Genomic DNA, 22,458 nt, shown 5'->3' with positions numbered 1-22,458 from the left:
TGGTCTATGAAAGTTTTCCCTGATATTGTCCATCTAGAAGTACGATAGATATGCAATATGAAATAATAATTAGGCCAATGTTAGCAGTTGTATATGTCACAGTAGTCCTTGCTTGAGTACTCAGCCCGTTAATCTTTTATTACAATGTTTGCTGGAGGAATAAGCACTCCGAAGCATCAATAAAGTGGAAGAAAATAAGGGTTTAATGTAACAACGCAAGATGGAGGCTAACGAATTGTCTTGTTTAAGGTCTGTCCGGTCTTGTCGACGGAAAATGCCGAATGATGTTTAGCGTTTATGACTTGTAGAGACCACTTTGTTCCTGCAGGGGGCGCGATGCGGTGCGAAATGCAGACAACGAAGAAGAAGAAGGAGGCACACACATACACACGCTACATTTTGTTGTTGTGGATGTTGTTACCCATGCCCACTTTTATTTAAACTACGTTCTTCTGGAATTAAAACCGTCTGCTACTTCGTCGTTCACCTGGAACCCACTCTCCGGGAAACATGTTCCACGGTCGGCCTCCGCCGAGAGGAACTTTCGATGGCCGCGGCCCGCCGCCATCACGGCCTTATCCACCAGCAGGCCACGAAGATGACAGGAGTCGAATCCGACCTCCATATCACTCCGGGTACCACGACCACGGACACGCGGACTACCGGCGCTCACCTCCGCACCACAGTTACCCTCCCAGGCCCTCAGGAGGCTACCGAGATGGAGGGCATTGGTCCGGTGCCCCGCACAGAGAGGTGAAGCCCCGTTCTTTGAATCGACTGTGCCGATTTTCTATATACATTAACATTATTTCCGGTGTTTAGTAAATATGTGTATACAACCACGTCAGATAATGATTATGTATGTTTGATGTGTGTTTCCTTATTTGTATTTTTCTGGGGGGTGGGGTTGGGGTATCCAGCGGTCCCATTCACCCCGGCAGACGCTTCCGGTTAACCACAGCCTCGTCATCACCGTTGGCAACGAGCTCACAGGCTCCTCCCCCTCACGGCATCACGACAGGTAATACTTGGAAGAACTCTTGGTGCCTTTTGAAAGAAGAGCGATTAGAGTTCAAAGGTAAGGGTGTCCGATAATATCGTCAGACAGATATTGGCGTACTCGATTACTTTTAATCTAGTAGGTTTCCACCATGCCTGACGTGCTGAATGAGCCCACTTTATCATTTGTATCAGTTCAGTTTCATATTTTGCCCTTGACTTTGTTCTTATACGGATGCTAGCACCCCAGAATTGTGATTTTGATAAGATCCAACTCTTGAGTTCTTCTTACCTCCAGGTCTAAAAAAAGTAAAGTTAATCTAAATGTGATTTATTTTGCACAAATTCTGAAAAGCCTAATTGTAAAAGAAGCATCATCTGTTCATTTATTACACAAGGAAAGTTCTGGAATGGAATGGCCTTTATTGTCATTATACAAGATGTACAACGACATTGGAGAGCTTCTCCTTTCAGTGCAGTAGTCAAGTTAGAGTAAAAAAGATATATACAAGATATCCAAAAATATACACATAATATTGCACAGGAGCATATGCAGGCGCAGATATATTAATTTTAGTGCAGTGATAAATGGGTCATAGTGCAAATAATGAGTGGTGTATACAGATGAGTAAAGTCACATATGAGTGTATTGTAATGGGTTGTTAAATAAATGTAGATCAAATAAATGTAGATGTATATCTAGATGTATATGAAGGTTCATTTTGGGTTTCCATGGGAATATGGCATGGAAGAGTAAGTTGGGCATGTGTGGTTTTTTCCACTGATTTTGTTGCATGCGTTTCTACAGAGATCATCATCGCAAGTATGAGCGCAGTCACAGCAGAGACCGGAGTCCGGACCGGAGCCGAGCAAAGAGCCGTGGTCGCAGCAAGAGCCGTGGTCGCAGCAAGAGCCGTGGTCGCAGCAAGAGCCGTGGTCGCAGCAAGAGCCGTGGACGCAGCAAAAGCCGTGGTCGCAGCAAGAGCCGTGGTCGCAGCAAGAGCCGTGGACGCAGCAAGAGCCGTGGTCGCAGCAAGAGCCGAGCAAGGAGCAAGAGCCGCCATCACAGCCGCAGTTTAGATCGCAGCCGGGCTAAGAGCCGCGGACGAAGTAAGAGCCGCCCTCGCAGCAGGTCCAGGTCCAGAGGGAAGAGTCGCGGGCGCTCTTCAAGTAAAGCACCAAGCCGGGCCCGCAGTAAAAGCAGAAGGCGGAGAAGTCATAGCAGCTCCAGCAGCTGCAGCAGCTCTGAACAGGAGCGGCGAGGCGGTGTACGCAGGATGGAGCTGGAGGACACGTGGAGTCTGCCCACCAAGTCCATTTTGAAGAAACGCACCGATTACGAGGATTCCCCATCAGTCAGGGTGCGTCACTGAGCACACGTCGTTGGTTATCTTCTTGCTCAAACACAGCATGGCATGATTGCATACATCAAACATGGCAGCCATTTCACCCAAATATCATATCAACATGCTAATGTTGCCAAATTACATAATTATGCTAGCGTTGCTGCGTCAACATCACATCACTCCTATTTTAGATTGTTCTGCTTTCCTATTGGCTCCTGAACGTGACATTGTGCTCACCGTGTGCTCATCTCGCTCCCTCTGTTGCAGAGCACAGACTCCCCCAGAAGCGTGGAGACCTCCAGCATGTCTCACATGGCTGAGCAGCTGTTGCAGGCCTTCCGAGGCATGGAACCGGCTGCCGTGGTGTCCATGTTGTCGGAGATGCAGTCCGACCCGCAAATGGCTCAGCGTGCCAACATCAAGGAGATCCTTAACCTGCTGGATCCGGTCGTGAGCGAAAGAGCAAAGAGTCCAGACAAGATGGCGCTCGACATTGACGACGAGGAACAGTTTCTGTATGGAGAATCGGAGGAACCCAAAACGCCTGCGCCTCCACCCCAGTCGCCTCAAAACCACATATTTGATCTTTATGGGGACGTGACAGAGGAGGTGCTGTATGGTGATCTTCCGCCATCTACCGCTGCCACCGCCTCAGTGTATGACATCCCTCCGGTGGCTTTACCTCACCAAGCTCCTCCCACCACCTGCCCGCCCTCCAGCCTCAAACCCAACGTGGGCCAGGTGTTGCCTCAAGCCCCTCACCTGGAGGACGTGAAGGATAAGCAGGCTCGAGATGATTTCCAAAATATCCAGAGCTTGCTGAAAACAATCGGCTTAGACCTCGGCATGACCGAGATCACTAAAATGGCCGCCAGGACCAAGGAGAGACTGGAGGGAAATAAGCCAACACGCAAGACAGCGACACAGCGCAGACGCCACTCGTCCAGCAGCTCAGACAGCAGCCGCAGGAAGCGCAGCCACAGCAGCAGTAGCAGCTCTAGCTCGAGCAGCGACGCGAGCGACCGCCTACTGGCCAACTGGAGCACTAATGGCGGCCGCAGCGACACCACTGCCCCCACCACACCCTACCAAGATACCAAACCCGAGTGCAGCACCGGGGCCCCGAAAGAAGTGGAGCAGCAAGTGTCCGACAGCACTGCCCCGCTGCCTTCAAGGGTGCCTGTCCCATCCTACCCCCCACCTCAAGTCCACAACATGATGCCCCCAGGATACCCGCCGCCGGGGTACAGCCAATACAGCAACTTTGTGCCCTACCCGCACCCGCAGTGGCCACCCATGTACCCGCCCCCTGGCATGACTCTGCCCCCGCCGCCCAACAACAATTTCCACCCCAACCTGCCGTTCAACCAAGCTTACAGCCAACAGCCTCCTGAGTCTAAAGTCAAAGGTCAGTCCCAGTCTTTGTTAGGTGTGAAGCGGTCCAGGTCCTAACCTTTTCTTCTTCAGGCGCCAGTCACGTGTCAGAGCGAGAGAACAATGAAAGCCAGAAACAAAAGGTGGGATTCTCATCATATTTGGGACGTGGGGGCCTGTCACCTTTGACCTTTCATGCTTGCGTGTTCAGGTTCTGGAGGAGCGCGAGAACCTGAAACAGGAGCGGGAATTGCGAATGAAGAAGAAGGAATACCTGATGAAAGAACTGGAGAAGCTCCGCAAGCAGCAAGGTTGTACTGCACCGGCGGCCATGCTTGCCACGTGACATCAACTGACAAGGCGGCCATATTTGTTGTGCCTTCAGGTGAGCTGCTGAGGAAGAAGCGACGGGAGAAAGACGGCCACAAAGATCCCCTGCTGCAGGAGATCGGCCGCCTGCAGGAGGACGTCATCAAACAGATCTCCAACCTCCGCAAGGAGCATGAGGCTGCTGAGAAGAAACGTAGCGAGATCGAAAAGGTGGCGCTCATCCTGGGCCTGACACCCTCGGACCGCCCCCGCGGGTCATCTGACACGCGGGAAGATGACGTGTCGCAGTCCCGGAGCAAAAAGCAGGAGTCACAGCAAAGTCCTACGCAGGAAGAAGATGGCGGAACGTCCCAGAAGGTACGTCAACATCTGCTAGGTGTCAGCATGCTGATGAGTACAAAGGATCTCTGTCCTTGAGAGTGGCGGTTGCCACACCGCCCTTCCCCCCCATAGCAAGAACTGGACTGTTACACTTTGTTTCTTAAGATTGGCCACAAGGAGCAAGCGCATTGGTTTTGTCCTGCTCACTAACAGGCTCTTGTGGGTCCTTAAATACTTTCTGTTTTTAAGGTTTTAAAAAATTTCAAAGGGGAGTTGTTCAATTTAATATGGGACCAACATTTTACGAGTAGATCCCAAAAATATTCGGGAAAAAATAAATACATGACATCAGTGTCCTCCACTCCTAGAGAGTGACTGACAGAGATGCCACCAGGCATGCTTTTTCGCTTCTGAACACGCCCATACGCCTCACCGCTCTCCTGGTACGCACCCCGCCAGACCGGGGCCCAGTCAATGAAACCTCAAGCTGCGGTCACGTGGATTGTTGAGGCTGACTGTCGTAACGCCCGGACCAGCTCCCCGTTGTCTCCTCAAAACACCATCGGTAGCCTGCCATGGTGACGCCCGCACACTTGGAGCCGACGCCACACCCGAGTCAGACAAAAACAGCAGCCTGAAGTGCGACTGTGACTCATTTGACAAAAACAACAAAAACAAAAATTAACAGAACAAAATTGGATCAATAAAAATTTTGAAATGGAGAAAAAAAACAGACCAAAAGACAAAGTGAGAAGAAGAATGTTGACACCAGCAATAAAACCAAGCTCTGTGTGTATCACTTAACAGGCCTTCCTGTAAGGTGTCAAAATGTATCAGGTGGGTGAGATAGGTGCAGGGGGTTCCATGACTGAGACCGGGGAACTTGGGCTGACCGCTTCATGAGCACTGGCATAGTTGAAGAACTTTGAAACTACAGGAGGAAAGGCGAGCTTGGCAGGTTGCCTCTTCCGAGCTGCTTTCACGTCGTTGAGCCGGTGCTACATTTATTGTTGGGTTTTAAAAACAATGTTTCAAGGTGATTGCTCCAGTAAGTCAGTCTTGTCCTTGCACAGGGACGGCTGCAGACCCAAAAACACCAGACTCTCTTTACATCAGCACTTTGCATGTCCAGCAGGTGACAGGAATCCAGCTTGTTGTTCGCCATCATGGTGTTCATGCATTCAAAGTAAGACGCTTACATAAGACACTTCAAAAGACTTTCCACTTTTCTGACTTATAAATGTAGTTAGACATTTTTTAATGGGACCACAAATGGGAAAAAATGTAATTGAGAAGAAAATTAGGAACAATGTGAAATTTCTAAACATAATTTCATTATTGAAGTCAAACAACGTACACAGTAATGCACATGTGTACTGGTACTTATAATAAGTCCTACATCTCCCTGGGACTATGTATCACACATGTACTACACATACAGTTGCATAACATGACTGACATCACGTCACATGACATTACATGGCTAATGTGCATGGTCCGTACATTTTCATACATTTTGTTGGTGTCAGAGTTGGGCAAAATGGTGATTTTTTTTGGCGGGGGGGTAACTTTATGCATTTTTGTTTCATTTTTCCACTGTAATATTTTCTTCCGGGCTGCAACAGCAATCGAGTGGTTAGCACGCAGAGCTCACAGCTCGGAGACGAGGGTTCAATTCCACCCTCGGCCATCTCTGTTTGGAGTTTGCATGGATTTTCTCCGGGTACCGGTTTCCTCCCACATTCCAAAAACATGCTAGGTTAATTGGCCACTCCAAATTGTCCATAGGTATGAATGTGAGTGTGAATGGTTGTTTGTCTATATGTGCCCTGTGATTGGCTGGCCACCAGTCCAGGGTGTACCCCGCCTCTCGCCCGAAGACAGCTGGGATAGGCTGCAGCAACCCCCGCAACCCTTGTGAGGAAAAGCGGTAGAAAATGAATGAATATTTTCTTCCTACAATATGCTGTTCTCAGCGCCATAAAAAAATGAGGGCTGCACTTTGTTTCACCGAGGGGGGGGGGGGGGGGCGTGGTTAACAAATAAGTGGATCTATTCTGTGTTTTTGTGGCACCATCAGTAGTGGTGCGCAAAACCGTTCATTTCAGTGAACTGGATCATTCCGGTTCATTCAGTAAAAAGATCCGCTCATTTCGGCCGATTGGTCGTTAGCCTGTGATCTCCCCCATGTGCGTAGACGCTGTCAGCCGTGTCGAGTCAGTTTGTTCGTTCAATCATTTGTTCACGTTCGTTCCGACTCAGCAGCGCAACAACACATGATGATGTACCTTGAAGTATTATGACAGTGCTCCGGATCCGAGCGTCTCAGCTTCCCGTTCCGGTGATCATCAGGCAGGATGCCACAGCGGATACATGGCTCTTGTGACCGCTTGTTGATGAGTGAATGCATGACAAAAGAAACAGACGGGAATTCGGAGCGGACTTACGAGGCATACAAAGGAAAAATATTTATTTTAGCGCATGAGTGGGACGGCACCCACGTCGTAGAGAATAATTATCTTTCTTGCATCGCTGCACTATGCATCATGACACACCTTGTTAGAATAGAATAGTCCTTTATTGTCATTTTTTAAACAGGTACAAGTTAGCTCTAGGTCAGCGAGTGCACCTGCACGCTGTCCCCCACGCAAGTTAGCTTGTACGGCTCCGACCTCAGTGTGTCCGTGTGAGAGTTGCAAGAGACTAGGAGATTTCTATACAGATGCGCCCAAAATTTGACTCTACTTCTGTCGACTTTCTACGGACTTTCAGGAGCAAAATGCGAATGAAAAGGTTGAAAAAGTACTCACGAAAAGTACTAATGATGAAAACATCAGGCACAAAGTGGTTGGAGTTCCTGATTCCTTACCAGCAAAAGAAAAATGTAATCACACTGGACTGTTTTGGGAACATAGCCCAGTTTGCAGCTGGATTAGCCGACAAATAATAACAATAATACATTTTATTTGTATAGAGCTTTTCAGAGTACTCGAAGACGCTTTACAGTGAAAAAATGAAGTTGAGTAAAAACAGTGGAAGTCACATTAAAATACAACATTCATTCAGGCACCACATCGAATCCAGTCTATATTCATGTGAACGATATGTTTGTTTTTGATGCTTAACAGAAATATCAATATTTTTAAAAAGTCAATATATCGCCGACTGCAAGTTGTGCTTCTCAGTCCCACTGACATATCTTCACTTGAGGAAAACGTTTGACCACATTACCAATGTAGGAAACCTAACTCTAAAATGCTAAAGCTACTTTCCATTCAGAGACATCTTGAAGTAAGCTCTTTTCTTGACAAACTTGGGACTGTCCCGTCTCTACTCCCAGATGGGATTCGGGATCCAACACATGTGGCTGGATGTTAAAAGCCCACATTTTAAAAAGATAAATCACCATTTATTATCAACTCCTATAAAGTTGGGTTTAGCAGCTATCTGGAAGTCCTTGTGAGTGCTTGGGAGTAAGACCAATCACAGCAGAGTGGGTGTGCCTGGAGGCAAGCTGTGTCTGGAATAAATTAAAACAGGCCAATTTCGCGGGAAGCACTGAATCCAAAGAAACACAGTTGGAATAGGTGCAGATTCTGGAAGATCTACAAAGCTTTCTGTGCTGGTTATTGTGTGTAGCTCCTCTAGGAACTCAATACAAAGGGAATATGTACAAATATGTAGAAATGCACAAGTTAAATTCCATCCATCCCGGGGTCCCGTCGTGGGGGCAGGACCCTAGCAGGGAAGCTCAGACGTTCTCCCCAGCTACTGCGTCGTAGGCCTCCGCGTTCCCTGAGGCCACCTAATTAAGTAGACACCATGTTAATATATTTTTTTAATCTTCAAAAAACGGTTCCTTTCTTCATCTGATTTGTGCTGGCGTAAATTTGTAAGACTGACAGGTAAGAAACATTTTTTTTGTTTGTTATTATTAAACTTGGTTTCATCCAACGAACCTGCATGTTAACACTCCTCTCTCTTTTTTTCTTAGCAAAACGTCTCGGAACCCAACCAGCCGTCTGTCATTTCACCTTCTCCGCCCCCTGACCCATTTGAGTACTACGATGCTGGGAATCACTGGTGTAAAAACTGTAACGTCACCTCCGGCTCCATGTTTGATTTTTTTACACACTTGCACAGCAAAACGCACTGGAAGGTTAGTGCGTTCTTTTCCTCAGATACTCTCACTGACTTAGAAGAAAGAGCGGTTAGCATGCAAAAGCTAGCAAAGCATGGTAATGATGATGTGGCCAGTCCATGTTAGATGTTCTACATTTAGGACCATGATGTTGCTAATGGTCAATTGGTGTTTTAGTGCTATCAGTCACAATAGCACACATCTCGTAAATGGTTGCAACTTGTCACTGTTAGTGAAGTAACTTTGAATGATTTGACGTCCGTCTCCCACCCAACATGTTTGCTGATAATGTTTCTCGGTCCAGACACTGGACCCTTACGACAGGCCTTGGGCTTCATTGCCATCGGAAGCTGTGAAGAAAAGGCCAATAGAAGAGAAGCAAACAAAGCCAGCCAAAGGTACTTGGATTGCACTTTTGTCCTACGAGACGTCTCGATCCATCGTTCTTGTGTGAGTGTGTCACAAAGCCAAACCTTCACCATTTTTAAATTTATTTGTGAGTGAAGTCAGCATGGGCCAAAAGCCTCCCGGCTGCTGCATTTTGCCACTGTAGCTAGCGTCTCCTTATGGATTTCACATGTGCGACATGTCTTGCAGGTTCGGAGTTCTTAATTCCTGTCCGAGGATTTTTCTGTCTGCTGTGTAAAAAGTTCGTTGGAGACGCCATCTGTGCAGAAGAGCACACCACCACTCACTTTCACAACGACTGCTACAAGGTATGAACGTTTGTCGTTTCCCAGTGGCGCTCATTTAAGCGATACCGACTAGCGACTGTGACGCCTTAGCTTAGGGAGCTAATGTCGAAACAGATAGTTAGCGACCAAGGCAGAAAGTGTGTTCATGCGGAGCCTTTTTCCCCTGATGCCGCTACACGGACTAAGGCAGTGTAGAAATCGAAGGGTAAAATAAATGGTTTTATTTCATTTGAACATGCATCAGATTACAATTGAATGCATCACATAAATCAGTTCAAAAAGTTTAAAAATAAAGGTTTAATGGGACGTTGGAGTGGCTTTAGCTTAGACGCTCACAAAACCAAGACTTTGTTTCCCTGGGTAGACTTTGTTGCATGTTGTTAAATTAAATTATGTCGTCTTTCCAAGTATTCTGTGTCCTCCTTGAGCAGTTTGACATTTTACTTCCTCCCTTCCCTCCTTTCTAGAAAAAAATGTACGAGAATCCAGTGTATGAGCAAAGGAGGAACTTAGACCGTCAAGCCGGACTGGCCTCCGAAGTGACTGGAAAGAAACGCAAACATGGGGAGGACAAAATGGGCAGAACCAAATCCAAAAAGGAGAAAAAAGATGAAGAGGAGGTTCAGATCGATGATAGGTTGAAAGTTGAAAAGGAGGAAGAGAAGCCGAAAGCTCAGAAGAAAGAGGAGGAGCTTAGAAGCAGCAAGGCTCGAGATGAGCGCAGCCCTTCTCGTGGCAAGAAAGGTGAGGATGAAAAGTATGAGTCCAACAAGAAAGAAAAGCACTATTCGAGTAAAGAGGACGAGGAGAGGCCTAAACACAGCAGAAGATTTGAGGAGGAGCATAGTAAACAAAGCCACGAAGGCCGCCGATATCGGCATCACAGACAGGAAGAGGATCACTCTGACAAATGGCGATATAGCAAGAGAGACGAGGACAGGCACAAATCGTCCAAGTATTCTGAGAGTCGATCCAAACATGAGAATGAACGAGAGGACAGGCAAGCAGAGAAGGACACTTTGAAAAAATCTGAAGGCACACCCGAAGTCAACAAGCCACCACGGGCCCCCTGCGAACCGCCCAAAATCCTGTCTGGACCCAGTCCGGCCATGAGAGCAAAACTCCGCAAACAGAGTCTGGAAGCCACCAAGTCCATTCCCGTGATCTCGCCAGCTTATTTTGGGAAGTTTACTTGGAGGAAAAAGGAGAGTCAGATGGTTGCTGAAGCCCAGAAAGTGGCCGCCCAGTTCATCAAGGAGGATGAAGAAGCTGCCAAATGTAAACCCGCCGAAGACCCCTTTTCAAAGTCTATGGCTGTTGCGAAGGAAATTGCCCAGAAGTTAAAAGATCAAAGCAACACGCCACAGCCATGGGTGTCAAGAGGTGACAACCGATCACAAGTCCGACCCAAACCCCCTGCCCTGACCCCAGTACCAAGGCCAACATTCCTGTTGCCAAAACCTGCACTGTTCATAAGACCCCAGAGCCCAGCTGGTCTACTGGCCACTCCTAACATTAGACCGATTTTCCCAGTTTCTCATATAAGGCATTGTCCTCGTCCCTTTATGCCTCGTCCGGTCTCACCTGTGCCTCCGTGTGTTCCACATTTTTCTAGTCCTGCCCCACCATTCCCCAGACCAGTTCCAGCTGTGTCTCAACCCGCCCTGTTGGTCCCCAAAGCAGCTTCACTTGTGTCACGTCCTGCCTTGTCAGTTTCTAAAGCAGCTCCACCTGTGTCTGCATTGCCACCCAGTCCTGCTCCGCCGGTGTCCCGGCCAGAGCCATTGCTTGTTGACCCGGCTCCCCAAGTATCGAAACCCAAAACGGCAGATGAACCATCTGAAACACCAACAACAGCAAACATGGAGCCAGACGTGGCAGCTCCAGGTGTCCCTGAGAGTGAGCAGACACGGGCTGTGTTTGTCAAACCTCCACCATTGTTCAACAAGGAGGATGGAGCTCAGAAGTCCGAGAAACCAAAAAGTAACCTGGCTGCTGCTAAAGCTCAGGACTTATTTGGCATCTTGTACAGCAGTCTGGATAAGCCAGGACCCTTATCGTTGACAAAGTCAACTACAGTCAACAAAGGTTACAGTAGTGGTGAATGTTTAACAGAACAAACTCCTCAACCTTCCAAGAAAACTGAGCAGACTGAAAATGGAATGCCAGGAACCCTAGAACCCCAGAGCCAGTCAGATATTTCCATTAAATCTGTATGGTCTTTGCAGACCGGCCCCGACTTAGGACCAGAGGGGGTTCAGAGCCGACACGTTTATGAACCTGCTATGATAGAACCCACATCTCAAAGTCAGCATGAAGTACAACCAGTTTCTGAATCCAAACTACATGATACCCCAGTCCAGGACCTTCCAGAACCACACCAAGAAACACATCTAGTAACCGAGCCGACATCCACGCCTTGTAATAGAACTCGAGGAAAAACTGCTCAAAGGAAAACCCCTCCCCGTCTCACCCCTGTCCGTCAAACCAGATCCCAAACGAGGTCGCAGACCAGACAGCAGCATTTTCAGGGACACTCTGATCCAGAGCCAGATTTGGGAGATTCTGACTTGAACATCTCCGAGTTCTCGGATCATGGCTCTGGGTCACATGAAGATGGTGAATCACCAAGCAAAAAGAACCCTCAAGTGATGGCAGGAACAGCCGAAAATGTTGACTTAAATCTTTTAGACTCCCAGTTGACCTTGAATGAGAAGGGTCCAGAGTGAGAATCGCCGATGGTGATTTCCCAGATCATGGATCGACTCGATCCACTTGGACTTTAGTCTGTTTAGAATGGTTTGTATCTCAATCCAAGGTTCCATTCAAGACTTTGCCCTGAGTTCGCAGGGATTGGTCCAGTACTGACGGAGGCCCATTTTGCAGTTGCATTCATATTAATAAAATACATTCTTCATTCCAAAGTATTAAAGTACTGTAAGATTTCAATGAGCGCACCCCCCCCCTAGTTGGGGTTCACTGTTTAATATTTCGCAATGGCTTTGTCCTGCTGGTTGTAGATTTGCTTCAGCTAAATTTCACTAGTGGGCTCAGTTGAGGAGTTCTGACAAATGTTGGCGCACCCCATCCACTTGGTCCAGTCTGTCATCTGCTTGTCTTGTAAGTTTTTTTGTTTTTTTTATTAAAAGTTCCCTTGGGGAAAACTGATGGACTTGTGAGTTTTTTTATCAACTAACAACACCGTTTAGGTGCATGGTTTTTTTACGGCGCCTTGGGAAATTGGACCTTACATTTTGTTGAAAATCTTCAGTCATCATTTATCACGAGTCCCTGCTGTGGAAACGATTTTGATATTTTTAGTTCATAATCATATACTTGGCATCAGCAAGTCATGTTAGAAAATGCTGATGTAATTATGTGGGAGGGTGAAATGTTGGAAAAGGAGCTGCAGTTTCTCGTCTGGATCTTCAGGTTGCAGGTGTGTTGTTGGGAAGAGGCCTGACTCGTCTTCGTCATGCTTGCGGCCAATCAGGAAAAAGCTTTCACGGGTCTCTAGGCAGATGATCGTGTCAGCAGCCAATGAGGTGGTCGGACCAAGGGAGCGGGGACTGACAGTGTCAGCGTCAGAGTCCCGTGGAAAACATCAGTCTCCGTTCGAAATCCCGCAGCAAAAGATGCCGAACAAAAGCAAGAGAGAGAAGGTGAGCTGTTTAATGCTTTGGCACCTGAAAAGAGCGTTAATTTTGATGGGTGTGTCCGCGGATAATTTCACCCACCTTTTTACCCATCTGGTTGTGCTAAGCTAACCGCTAGCTAACTGCCAGCGGAAACATGACTCTGTTTTCGGATGGTACATGACATAAACCCGCTCAACAATTAGCTGGCTGAACATTAAACTAACTTATGTGATGATGCTAACCAACCAAGTTAGCCATTAGCTGCCAGGTGAGTGTTGATGTAATTTGATGTTATGACGTCACTCCCAACCACACCGCTGTAAAGACATCGTTAGAACATCGCTATAATGCTCCATCTATTATTTGCTGTCTGATAAGGGTTTAGTTTATAGCGTTTTCGGTCATTCACCCACAGCATGGACTTGGACCTTTTTATGAAGAGCTCATAGTGGCTCATAGCTCATAGTGGCCCTAAAGTGATAACATTATTCATGGCCTCCTCCCCAAGTTTAAGCGACATTTCTCTTATGTGTCAACAGGAAACAAGCAAATGTACCAAAAGCAGTCCAAAAAGCGCAGACGCTAACGTCAGCACCAACAAAGATGTTTCCATGGACAGCGCTGCTGATGAGGTGAGTGGACACCGCTACATGTTGTGTTCCTTGGGCAACTTGGTGTGTTTACGTGTCGGCAGAGCGTCGGTCAGCGTCCCGGTGGCAGCGTACCGCCTCCCACTCAGCTGCACAAGATCAAATATTGTGGAGGTCCTCAAGTGGTGAAGAAGGAACGACGTCACAGCTCATCTCGCTTTAGTGTGAGCAGGAACAGAGAACTCCAGAAACTACCTGCTCTCAAAGGTACGAAACATCCTCCCAAAACCTGGTCCACTCCAAAACTCCTGAAACTGAAAAAATTATAGTGAGAGTAAAAAGTATCCCTTTTTACTCTCCCTTGTTGTTTTGCCCATTAATAAGGATATATATATGTATTCTAACAAGGGGCTGCATGGCGGTCAAGTAGTTAGCGCGCAGACCTCACAGCTAGGAGACCAGGGTTCAATTCCACCCTCGGCCATCTCTGTGTGGAGTTTGCATGCGTGGGTTTTCTCTCCGGTTTCCTCCCACATTCCAAAAACATGCTAGGTTAATTGGCGACTCCAAATTGTCCATAGGTATGAATGTGAGTGTGAATGGTTGTTTGTCTATATGTGCCGTGTGATTGGCTGGCCACCAGTCCAGGGTGTACCCCGCCTCTCGCCCAAAGACAGCTGGATAAGCTCCAGCACCCCCCGCGACCCTTGTGAGGAAAAGCGGTAGAAAACGAATGAATGAATGTATTCTAACAGGAAGAGACACAATATCAAAAAGAAAATAACTTTAAAGAATAGGGGGGATAGACTGACTTTGGGCCTAAACCTTGTCCACTTAGGAACTATATAGGTTCCATCCATAATCCCGGTCCACTCAGAAACTGCTTAAACTGAGCCTAAACCTGATGGACTAGTCTACAGTGAGGACTGAGGTGAACTGGTCTTCAGGCTGGTCTATGATCATCTTGCAAACACCAAAGTGGAATGAGATGCTTCCTTCTCATTGGCCCAACAGATGCTCCAGCCATGGATCGTGATGAACTCTTTGTGCAGAAGTTGCAACAATGCTGCGTACTCTTTGACTTTGTGAGCGACCCGCTTAGCGACCTCAAGTTCAAAGAAGTCAAGCGAGCGGGGCTCCTGGAGATGGTCGACTACATCACGCACAACACGGACGTGCTCAGCGAATCCATCTACCCGGAGGCCGTCATCATGGTGATCACAGCCTTGTCCTAGCGTATCTATGCACCCTATACAAATACTGTATATCCTTTACTACTGTACATTTACACTGTATGTACTGGCATCATTACTATCATTACATCATTACTAGCATCACAACATCATTTTAATATGAAATGTCAATTCAGCAGAGCCTTGTATAAAAAGCTACAAAGCTTAAGCCATATCATGAAATAGTCTCAAATGGTAAAGCACATGTAGTTAGGTAACAATCTGGCTAACTTTTCCAATGGATGTCAGCCTCTGCACACATCGCTACTACATCTCCAACCAACTGTCATGGAGGAAGATGTAGCCACCCATGCCATTCCAACTGCATTTGGAAGATATTTTGATCACATGCTCTTATTTTGTAGGACGGTTAAATGAGCACATCGGCATATATATTCCTAGTCTACTTTTTAAAACAATGTTAAAGTCTGGTCTCGTTCTGGTGAACCCAAACTTGTGTAGCGTTGTTCTTGTGCCACCTTTATAGCGTATGTAGAGACAAACCTGAATGTTATTGTTGTCTCTTTGCAACAGTTTTCAGTCAATTTGTTCCGAACTCTTCCTCCGTCCTCCAATCCGACCGGAGCAGAGTTTGACCCTGAGGAGGACGAGCCAACGCTGGAGGCTGCCTGGCCACATCTGCAGGTGCTCTCTGTTCTGGTCCAGACAATGTTGGTGGGCCTTGATCTGGATTGAGTTCAGTTCTTGGAACACGATCACACTGTGTGCATCAGATGACAAGAAACTGGTCCTAGCATACAGGTCCATGTGGTCCCTGCTGTTGTCTTTTGTGTTTGACTAATTGAGCTTCTTTGCGTTTTTGTGTCTGCAGCTGGTTTACGAATTCTTCCTTCGCTTCCTGGAGTCTCCAGATTTCCAACCCAACATCGCCAAGAAATACATGGACCAAAACTTTGTTTTGTCGGTAAGATCTGAACGTCGAGACCGGGCCTCTACAGGTCCGACTTGGGCTCCGAGGTCTGGCCGGGGGTCTCTTTGACTCTTTGACTGTGACTCTTTGCAGCTGCTGGAGCTGTTTGACAGCGAGGACCCTCGTGAACGAGACTTCCTGAAGACCATCCTCCACCGGATCTATGGCAAGTTCCTGGGTCTTCGCGCCTACATCCGTCGGCAGATCAACAACATCTTCTACAGGTAAGAAGCCTCAGAACCAGAGCAGTACCGACACGGTTCGTCTGACAGTTGTTTGTGGCGTCAGGTTCATCTACGAGACGGAGCATCACAACGGCATCGCTGAGCTGCTGGAGATCCTGGGCAGGTACGACACAGGCGCACCTTTACGCAGGTACCAACTTTGACCTGCGTGGCACCGTGTTGCAGCATCATCAACGGATTTGCTCTCCCGCTCAAAGAGGAGCACAAGATGTTTCTGATCCGAGTCCTTGTCCCGCTTCATAAGGTCAAGTCCCTCAGTGTCTACCACCCACAGGTCAGAGCTGAACCGCTCCTAAGCTACTTCCTGTTTCCTGTTTGGGGAAAACAAAATGGGGACATAATGTGTGTGTTCTGTGTCACAGCTGGCGTACTGTGTGGTCCAGTTCCTGGAGAAGGACAGCGGCCTGACAGAACCGGTGAGTCCGCTATTGTTGTAGTAACCCAACTTCCTGTGCCGTGCCCTGACCTCTGATCTCTCAAGGTGATCATGGGGCTGCTGAAGTTCTGGCCCAAGACTCACAGTCCCAAGGAGGTGATGTTCCTCAACGAGCTGGAGGAGATCCTGGATGTCATTGAGCCAACAGAGTTCATCAAAGTCCAGGAGCCGCTCTTCAGACAACTGGCCAAGTGTGTGTCCAGCCCCCACTTTCAGGTACCCCTAACATCACTACCAGCACCCCCACTACTGCCCGCAATCCATGCTAGAACATGAGGAACCATTCATTCATTCATTTTCTACCGCTTATACTCACAAGGGTAAAATCACCGTAATTGCCTTTAGAACTATAAATAAACTAGATTCTGGGGTTCTTAATTTACATTTAATTTCATCAAAATTAAGTCGTATAAATTAAAAATAATATTTTTTCATTCATTCATTTTCTACCGCTTATCCTCGCGGGGGGTGCTGGAGCCTATCCCAGCTGTCTTGGGGCGAGAGGCGGGGTACACCCTGGACTGGTTAACAGATGATGTTTATTCTATGGCTCACACTAATGTGACTGATGGGAGTAGCACACTATTTGCACTTCTATGCTCTAACTCCGGCTGCACGGCGGTCAAGTGGTCAGCACGCATGCCTCACAGCTAGGAGACCCGAGTTCAATCCCACCCTCGGCCATCTCTGTGTGGAGTTTGCATGTTCTCCCCGTGCATGTGTGGGTTTTCTCCGGGGCCTCCGGTTTCCTCCCACATTCCAAAAACATGCTAGGTTAATTGGCAACTCCAAATTGTCCATAGGTATGAATGTGAGTGTGAATGGTTGTTTGTCTATATGTGCCCTGTGATTGGCTGGCCACCAGTCCAGGGTGTACCCCGCCTCTGGCCCGAAGACAGCTGGGATAGGCTCCAGCACCCCCGCCACCCTCGTGAGGATAAGCGGTAGAAAATGAATGAATGAAGGCTCTAACTCCAGAAATCTTCTGTCTATTAATATTGAATCCTAAATGAGGGAAGGCTGTATGAAGAACGCTCATATCAACTATACTTTGACTTCAAAAATGAACCAAACAAGAGTCAGACATTAGTGCAGTTTTTTCAATTCAACTTTTGACGAGCTTGATGCAACCCACCAGTTGTCAATAACTGATTTAGATGTCATGATCATGATGATGACAGGTGGCAGAACGTGCTCTCTACTACTGGAACAACGAGTACATCATGAGCTTGATCAGTGACAACACGGCCAACATTCTTCCCATCATGTTCCCCGCTCTCTACAAGAACTCCAAGAGCCACTGGAACAAGTAACACACACACACATTCATTATCATTGGCTCATCTTGAGACCCTACAGCATAAGTTTCCCCATGTGGTGTAAACCAAGAATAATAGGAGTGTAAGACTGTGTTGTTTAATTTGCACAGGGCTCTAATAATGTAAAAAAAACATATTGGAAAGCCATAAATAGGTTTTCTATGCTTTAGCTACAAAAATATTCTTTTTATTAAAAGTGACTCCTGCATAGCGGGAATTCAATTTTCACGTTCAGGTCAAGAGCCAATGAACTCATTCAATCACAGCCCTTTTTCAAAAGCCATCCCTCTCAGTAGCGTCGCTTTCCCGGTGTGTCAGGACCATCCACGGCCTCATCTACAACGCTCTCAAACTTTTCATGGAGATGAACCAAAAGCTGTTTGACGACTGCACTCAGCAGTACAAGAGCGACAAACACAAGTGAGACTCCACACAGCTCAGCTGCTCTTCTACGCTGACCCTGACTTTGGTTCCTTTGTGTTCCATGTTTTGTTTGCAGGGAAAAACACAAGATGAGGGAGAGAGAAGAAGTCTGGTTGAAACTGGAAGACCTGGCGAGACACAATCCTCAGGTACACTCACATGTCTCTGTTGGACATTCTGCTCTTTACTGCATCATAGTACTGCAAAAATACTTGTTGGCCTCAAGGTGTCCGTTCTCTGTTTGGGCATCTTGTCTGTGGGTGTGTGTGAGTTGACCTGGGTGTACCCCTGTCCCTCACCCCAAGTGGGATCCGTAGTACCGCATGATCAAAGAAAATGAAGTCGTGTCAAGTAACCTCAAGGGAAACTGCACTTTTTGTCAAATTTTGCCCATCATCCACAATCCTTATGAGACGTTTCTGTGCATTCTAAAGATATAAAAACAGCTAAAAAGAGGCAGCTTTGTATGCAATAATTCCGCTTTCAAAAAGTGCCAACAATGCTCCATGAACAGCGGTATGAAAAGGTTTGGCCACCCCTGGTCATGTTCCAGATGTTCCTTTGTAAATAATTGGTTGTTTAGATCATCCATTCCAGGTAAATATATCATATTGCAGGCCAACACAGGGATAGATGTGAAGTCAAATGAAGTTTATAGGATTTACAGAAAGTCTGCAATCATTATGTAAACCCTTGTTGTTGTATTGATTTGAAGAACTTTAACACTAATCATTGGAACACTACATTAGATTGGTAAGCTCATTGACCCTTGACCTGCCATCATGAAATATGAGAAAATACAGTAAGTATTAGGTGTTATCATGGCTGTGAATATTACTACATGGTCACAGCATGGATGTAAAACCTTTTTTTTAAGTTTTTGGGCAAAATTCCAAAAAGTGCATCTTTCCTTGAAGTAACAACTCAAAATGTGCCAGAACATGATGATAAATGAACTCTTCAACTCATTTTGCATGTTGGCTTTTCCTCAGAGCAACAAACTCCTCCCTCTCCGCCCTGGACTCCACCCACAAGAAGCGGTGAGTGGTTTTTTTATATATAGTCGTTGCTGTCTCATTTGGAATACTTCAATAAGTATACTCTATACAGTAATCAGTGTACACTTGAGTTACAATAACAATCACAGTATTTGCTAGCGCCTTTCCATCGCTGTGGGTTGTTCCTTTACTGCCATAATTAGTTAGTCCCGCCCCAAGATGTCAACTATTGAGGGTGGTCAGTGCCCATCATGTATACTCATCGTTTTCAGTACAACATCCGAGTACTGTTCAGTGTGAATGCACTTATGCACTCAAAAGACTTAAGTGTGTAGTTCCTGTGCTGAGTGGTGTGTGCGTGTGCATAGATGGCGTCCTGCTCGGTAAGCGGGGATGCAGACGTCCTGACACTGGAGGACATTCAGCTGCTGAAGAAGACAGTGGCGAGCCAAGCAGCGCTGGTAAATAGATTCGTCTCGACACCGGGAGGCGGCAACGTAACCGCCGTTTGTTTGTGGTCAGGTGGTGAAGGACGCCAAGAAGGACAAGGTGGTGATGAGGAGGAAGTCGGAACTCCCGCAGGACGTTTACACCATCAAAGCTCTGGAGGCACACAAGAGGGCTGAGGAGTACCTAACAGCCAATCAGGAGGCTCTCTGACTGAGGGAGGCGGTCCACGATGCCGCCCCCGTCCCCATCCTGGCTTTGAGGCCATCGTGGAGGAAGTTGACCAGAGCGCCATCAGGGCGGAGCTAGATGCAAGCACCTGCTAAGCTCCGCCTCCTGGTGGCAGAGATGCTCGGCCTGCGACTGCTCGGCAAGCTTGGCGAGCGCAAGGACGGACGGTAGGCCACACCCACTTGAAGCCGTCTCTGCCTGGAGTCGACTTCAGGTGCTTGTGAGGCGCCAAGTGTGGTCACATGACGCCAACGAATCAAGTTAGCTGTGTGAAGCTTTGAGATCTGGATCAATTGTGATTACTTCACCGTCACTCCACCAGTGGGCGGAGCCAGCAAACCAGCCGTCAATGCTGCTGCCCCTTGTGACTGGGACGTGTTACTACAACTTTGATGTCCAATAGATGTCACATGACCTCCTTTCAACATTGTGATTGGTCCGCACATGAAAGCTCCATGAAATACAAAAACAGATCCTCCTGGTTTGTAGACTTGGTGTCCGCATGGAACACGGCAGCATCGATCAACACATCCTCGATATCGTTTGTCCGGCACATTCTATAACATGCAAAACTAGTCTTAGAATATTGTTTTTCTTTTTAATATCGATCCTCCTGATCATCACCCAATGCAGGACTCTTACCTGCCGGGCTCATCACACACATGCACAAAGATAAAAATACATACTGTCGAGACAAGTCAAATAGGGATTTAAGGAATGATTTGACATTTCCATCACGACACAAACAGCGTGACTCGCCAGGGCGTTCTGGTTGTGGCGTTCAGGTGTTGTTGCAGTGCGTACGCTGCATGGCGGCGATGCCGTGGCGGCTATGCAGGGTCCGCTGAACGACGTCCCGCCACTGGTCGTCTGAGATCTCCCGGGCCCATGGCGGAACACCTAGCGACGGCAACGCCACCGCCGCCATGGTCCTTTTCACCAGCTCCACATGAGCTAGGGGAGCACACAGGAAGTGACGTCAGGCTAATTATTGAGTATTGTTGCTTCATTAGAATTCATTCATTCATTCATTTTCTTCCGCTTTTCCTCGCGGGGGTGCTGGAGCCTATCCCAGCTGTCTTCGGGCGAGAGGTGAGGTACAACCTGGACTGGTCACCAGCCAATCACAGGGCACATATAGACAAACAACCATTCACACTCACATTCATACCTATGGACAATTTGGAGTGGCCAATTAACCTAGCATGTTTTTGGAATGTGGGAGGAAACCGGAGGCCCCGGAGAAAACCCACACATGCACGGGGACAACATGCAAACTCCACACAGAGATGGCCGAGGGTGGAATTGAACCCCGGTCTCCTAGCTGTGAGGTCTGCGCTAACCACTAGACCAGGGGTCGGCAACCTTTACTATGAAAAGAGCCATTTTACCCAATGCCCACTGAAGAAAAATAGCCTGGAGCCGCAAAACATATAGTATGTTTAAAACAACATTGGAGGGAATTTGGGGGTATCAAAGTAGTTCAGATAAGAAAAGATGAGTTGGAGTACTCTTGCTAGTTTTGGAGATAAACTTACATAAATGTATGTGTAAACTACTGTAAACGTAAAAACAAGTTCCCATGCCGCTGTTTTTAAATTATCTCGAATTTATTTTTTAGATTTGTAGGTAAGTATTACTTGTTTTTCTTCATGTACTGAACTGGATAGCAGTCAGAACTCACTCAGGATGCATTCATGGTCTCAGACAAAGTTGGATTTTTTAAAACTCATTACAAAAGACGTGCATTTTCCCCACTCGGGTGTTAAAAATATTCAAGCATCGCAAAGGGAGCCACAATAAAGAGGCTGAAGAGCCACATGCGGCTCTGGAGCCGCAGGTTGCTGACCCCTGCACTAGACCATTAGAATTCAATAATTTAAAAAAAAAATGGTATACCAGCGTCCATGGGGATAGAGGCGTGGCTTCTCTCTGCTGCCGCCCCTTCTGGGTCATCCTCCTCGTCGCTGTCAGGGGGCGGTGCTTCAGGGAGGTGCAGGCCCATCACCTGCAGGTAAAAAAACTTAAGACCATACAGTATGTGCGTGGTTAAATGCTAAGAAACATGGCTCACCTCCATCCTCTGCTGCAGGCTCCCTCCGAGGGAAGGTGCCTCCCCCCCATCGTCCCCGTCCTGGCTGAGAGGCTGGTACGAATACCCTCCTGCGTTGTTGGCTTCATCTTCCTCCAAATCCACCTGTCCCCCGGCCTCCTCCTCCTCGCCACCGCTCCACACTCCCCCCGCCGCCAGGGCTCCGTCGCATGGACTCTTGTCCTCGTCCTCAGCAGTCGGAAAGACTCGCTCAGGTCCCATGGCGGGGACCAGCACTGCAGACATCAAACATCAGCTGTCATACACTATTCTACGTCAGGGGCGAGGCAAGCATAAGGCGCATGTGCAACTGTTTCTTCGAAACAAAACAGGTAAGGAAAAAAAATGTTTTGATCAACATAAAAGAACACACAACAGGAAGATGTCTTCTCTTCCCTCTAGCTTCCCCAGCCTTGCTCAACTCGACTAACTTGTCGTCTTTGGACTGCTACGTCCACTAGCTGCCATCAAGTATTATCCAGAAACGCGACACGTCGTTTACTGACATGATTCACAGTTGTGTACTTTAAGTTCGAGCGCCTCACCTGGCTGGAAGTCACCTGTTTGTGCGTGACGAGCTGCTGCACCAGGCTAGCATGGACGCTAGCTTCAAGGCGAGCGGGGTGGGCGGGATTTCCGGTGACGTCATAGAGTGTCGTCGGCACTGACC

General features: G+C 47.5%; 3 protein-coding genes across 6 annotated transcripts; 2 read left to right on the top strand and 1 right to left on the bottom strand.

Annotated features, from left to right (window-relative positions):
* The first annotated feature begins 246 nt into the window (after positions 1 to 246).
* Positions 247 to 20,115, top strand: ppp2r5d (protein phosphatase 2, regulatory subunit B', delta). 3 transcript variants are annotated; one of them, XM_058064744.2, is made up of 18 exons: positions 4,262 to 4,406; positions 12,639 to 12,868; positions 13,384 to 13,476; positions 13,539 to 13,701; positions 14,449 to 14,648; positions 15,201 to 15,311; positions 15,499 to 15,591; positions 15,691 to 15,821; positions 15,886 to 15,945; positions 16,008 to 16,116; positions 16,205 to 16,258; positions 16,324 to 16,494; positions 17,460 to 17,587; positions 17,916 to 18,017; positions 18,097 to 18,169; positions 19,013 to 19,060; positions 19,387 to 19,479; positions 19,541 to 20,115. In XM_058064744.2, exons 2-18 carry the CDS (start codon positions 12,728 to 12,730, stop codon positions 19,676 to 19,678), a joined length of 1,908 nt encoding a protein of 635 aa, XP_057920727.2. In that variant the 5' UTR covers positions 4,262 to 4,406; positions 12,639 to 12,727; the 3' UTR covers positions 19,679 to 20,115. The 3 variants fall into 3 exon arrangements, with proteins under 3 accessions (XP_078650033.1, XP_078650034.1, XP_057920727.2); XM_078793907.1 differs by lacking the exons at positions 13,384 to 13,476; positions 13,539 to 13,701; positions 14,449 to 14,648; ... (11 more) ...; positions 19,387 to 19,479; positions 19,541 to 20,115 and adding exons at positions 247 to 753; positions 921 to 1,021; positions 1,808 to 2,360; ... (1 more) ...; positions 3,813 to 3,862; positions 3,931 to 4,030 and having other exon boundaries at positions 4,105 to 4,406; positions 12,639 to 12,863; XM_078793908.1 differs by lacking the exons at positions 12,639 to 12,868; positions 13,384 to 13,476; positions 13,539 to 13,701; ... (12 more) ...; positions 19,387 to 19,479; positions 19,541 to 20,115 and adding exons at positions 247 to 753; positions 921 to 1,021; positions 1,808 to 2,360; ... (2 more) ...; positions 3,931 to 4,030; positions 5,444 to 6,375 and having other exon boundaries at positions 4,105 to 4,406.
* Positions 5,461 to 12,374, top strand: LOC144901052 (uncharacterized). Its single transcript, XM_078793909.1, has 5 exons — positions 5,461 to 5,556; positions 8,365 to 8,529; positions 8,816 to 8,909; positions 9,109 to 9,227; positions 9,674 to 12,374. Exons 2-5 carry the CDS (start codon positions 8,485 to 8,487, stop codon positions 11,933 to 11,935), a joined length of 2,520 nt encoding a protein of 839 aa, XP_078650035.1. The 5' UTR covers positions 5,461 to 5,556; positions 8,365 to 8,484; the 3' UTR covers positions 11,936 to 12,374.
* A 165-nt stretch (positions 20,116 to 20,280) lies between the features above and the next one.
* mea1 (male-enhanced antigen 1) lies at positions 20,281 to 22,458 on the bottom strand. 2 transcript variants are annotated; one of them, XM_058064763.2, is made up of 4 exons: positions 22,334 to 22,458; positions 21,771 to 22,024; positions 21,596 to 21,704; positions 20,281 to 20,650 (listed from the first exon to the last, which is right to left on the bottom strand). In XM_058064763.2, the coding sequence occupies exons 2-4, from the start codon at positions 22,008 to 22,010 to the stop codon at positions 20,478 to 20,480; spliced, it is 522 nt and encodes a 173-aa protein (XP_057920746.1). In that variant the 5' UTR covers positions 22,011 to 22,024; positions 22,334 to 22,458; the 3' UTR covers positions 20,281 to 20,477. The 2 variants fall into 2 exon arrangements, with proteins under 2 accessions (XP_057920746.1, XP_057920745.1); XM_058064762.2 differs by lacking the exon at positions 22,334 to 22,458 and having other exon boundaries at positions 21,771 to 22,034.

The sequence above is a fragment of the Doryrhamphus excisus genome, linkage group LG10, assembly GCF_037039965.1.
Source record: "Doryrhamphus excisus strain RoL-2023G ecotype Guam linkage group LG10, RoL_Dexc_Guam_v1.1, whole genome shotgun sequence".
NCBI lineage: Eukaryota > Metazoa > Chordata > Actinopteri > Syngnathiformes > Syngnathidae > Doryrhamphus > Doryrhamphus excisus.
The sequence above is the reverse complement of the archived record's forward strand: the minus strand, read 5'-3'. Positions and strand labels throughout refer to the sequence as shown.

What these genes read in the sequence shown, in the direction of transcription:
- ppp2r5d (XM_078793907.1), top strand. Translation starts at nt 511, where the DNA reads ATGTTCCACGGTCGGCCTCCGCCGAGAGGAACTTTCGATGGCCGCGGC. An exon ending in CCGGTGCCCCGCACAGAGAG is followed by an intron (nt 754 to 920) that starts GTGAAGCCCCGT and finishes TGGGGTATCCAG; the next exon opens with CGGTCCCATTCACCCCGGCA. An exon ending in ATGGCGGAACGTCCCAGAAG is followed by an intron (nt 4,407 to 12,638) that starts GTACGTCAACAT and finishes CTGGATCTTCAG; the next exon opens with GTTGCAGGTGTGTTGTTGGG.
- LOC144901052 (XM_078793909.1), top strand. Translation starts at nt 8,485, where the DNA reads ATGTTTGATTTTTTTACACACTTGCACAGCAAAACGCACTGGAAG. An exon ending in GCAAACAAAGCCAGCCAAAG is followed by an intron (nt 8,910 to 9,108) that starts GTACTTGGATTG and finishes CATGTCTTGCAG; the next exon opens with GTTCGGAGTTCTTAATTCCT. An exon ending in TTCACAACGACTGCTACAAG is followed by an intron (nt 9,228 to 9,673) that starts GTATGAACGTTT and finishes CCTCCTTTCTAG; the next exon opens with AAAAAAATGTACGAGAATCC.
- mea1 (XM_058064762.2), bottom strand. Translation starts at nt 22,034, where the DNA reads ATGTCTGCAGTGCTGGTCCCCGCCATGGGACCTGAGCGAGTCTTTCCG. An exon ending in GCCTGCAGCAGAGGATGGAG is followed by an intron (nt 21,705 to 21,770) that starts GTGAGCCATGTT and finishes TTTTACCTGCAG; the next exon opens with GTGATGGGCCTGCACCTCCC. An exon ending in CTCTATCCCCATGGACGCTG is followed by an intron (nt 20,651 to 21,595) that starts GTATACCATTTT and finishes GTGCTCCCCTAG; the next exon opens with CTCATGTGGAGCTGGTGAAA.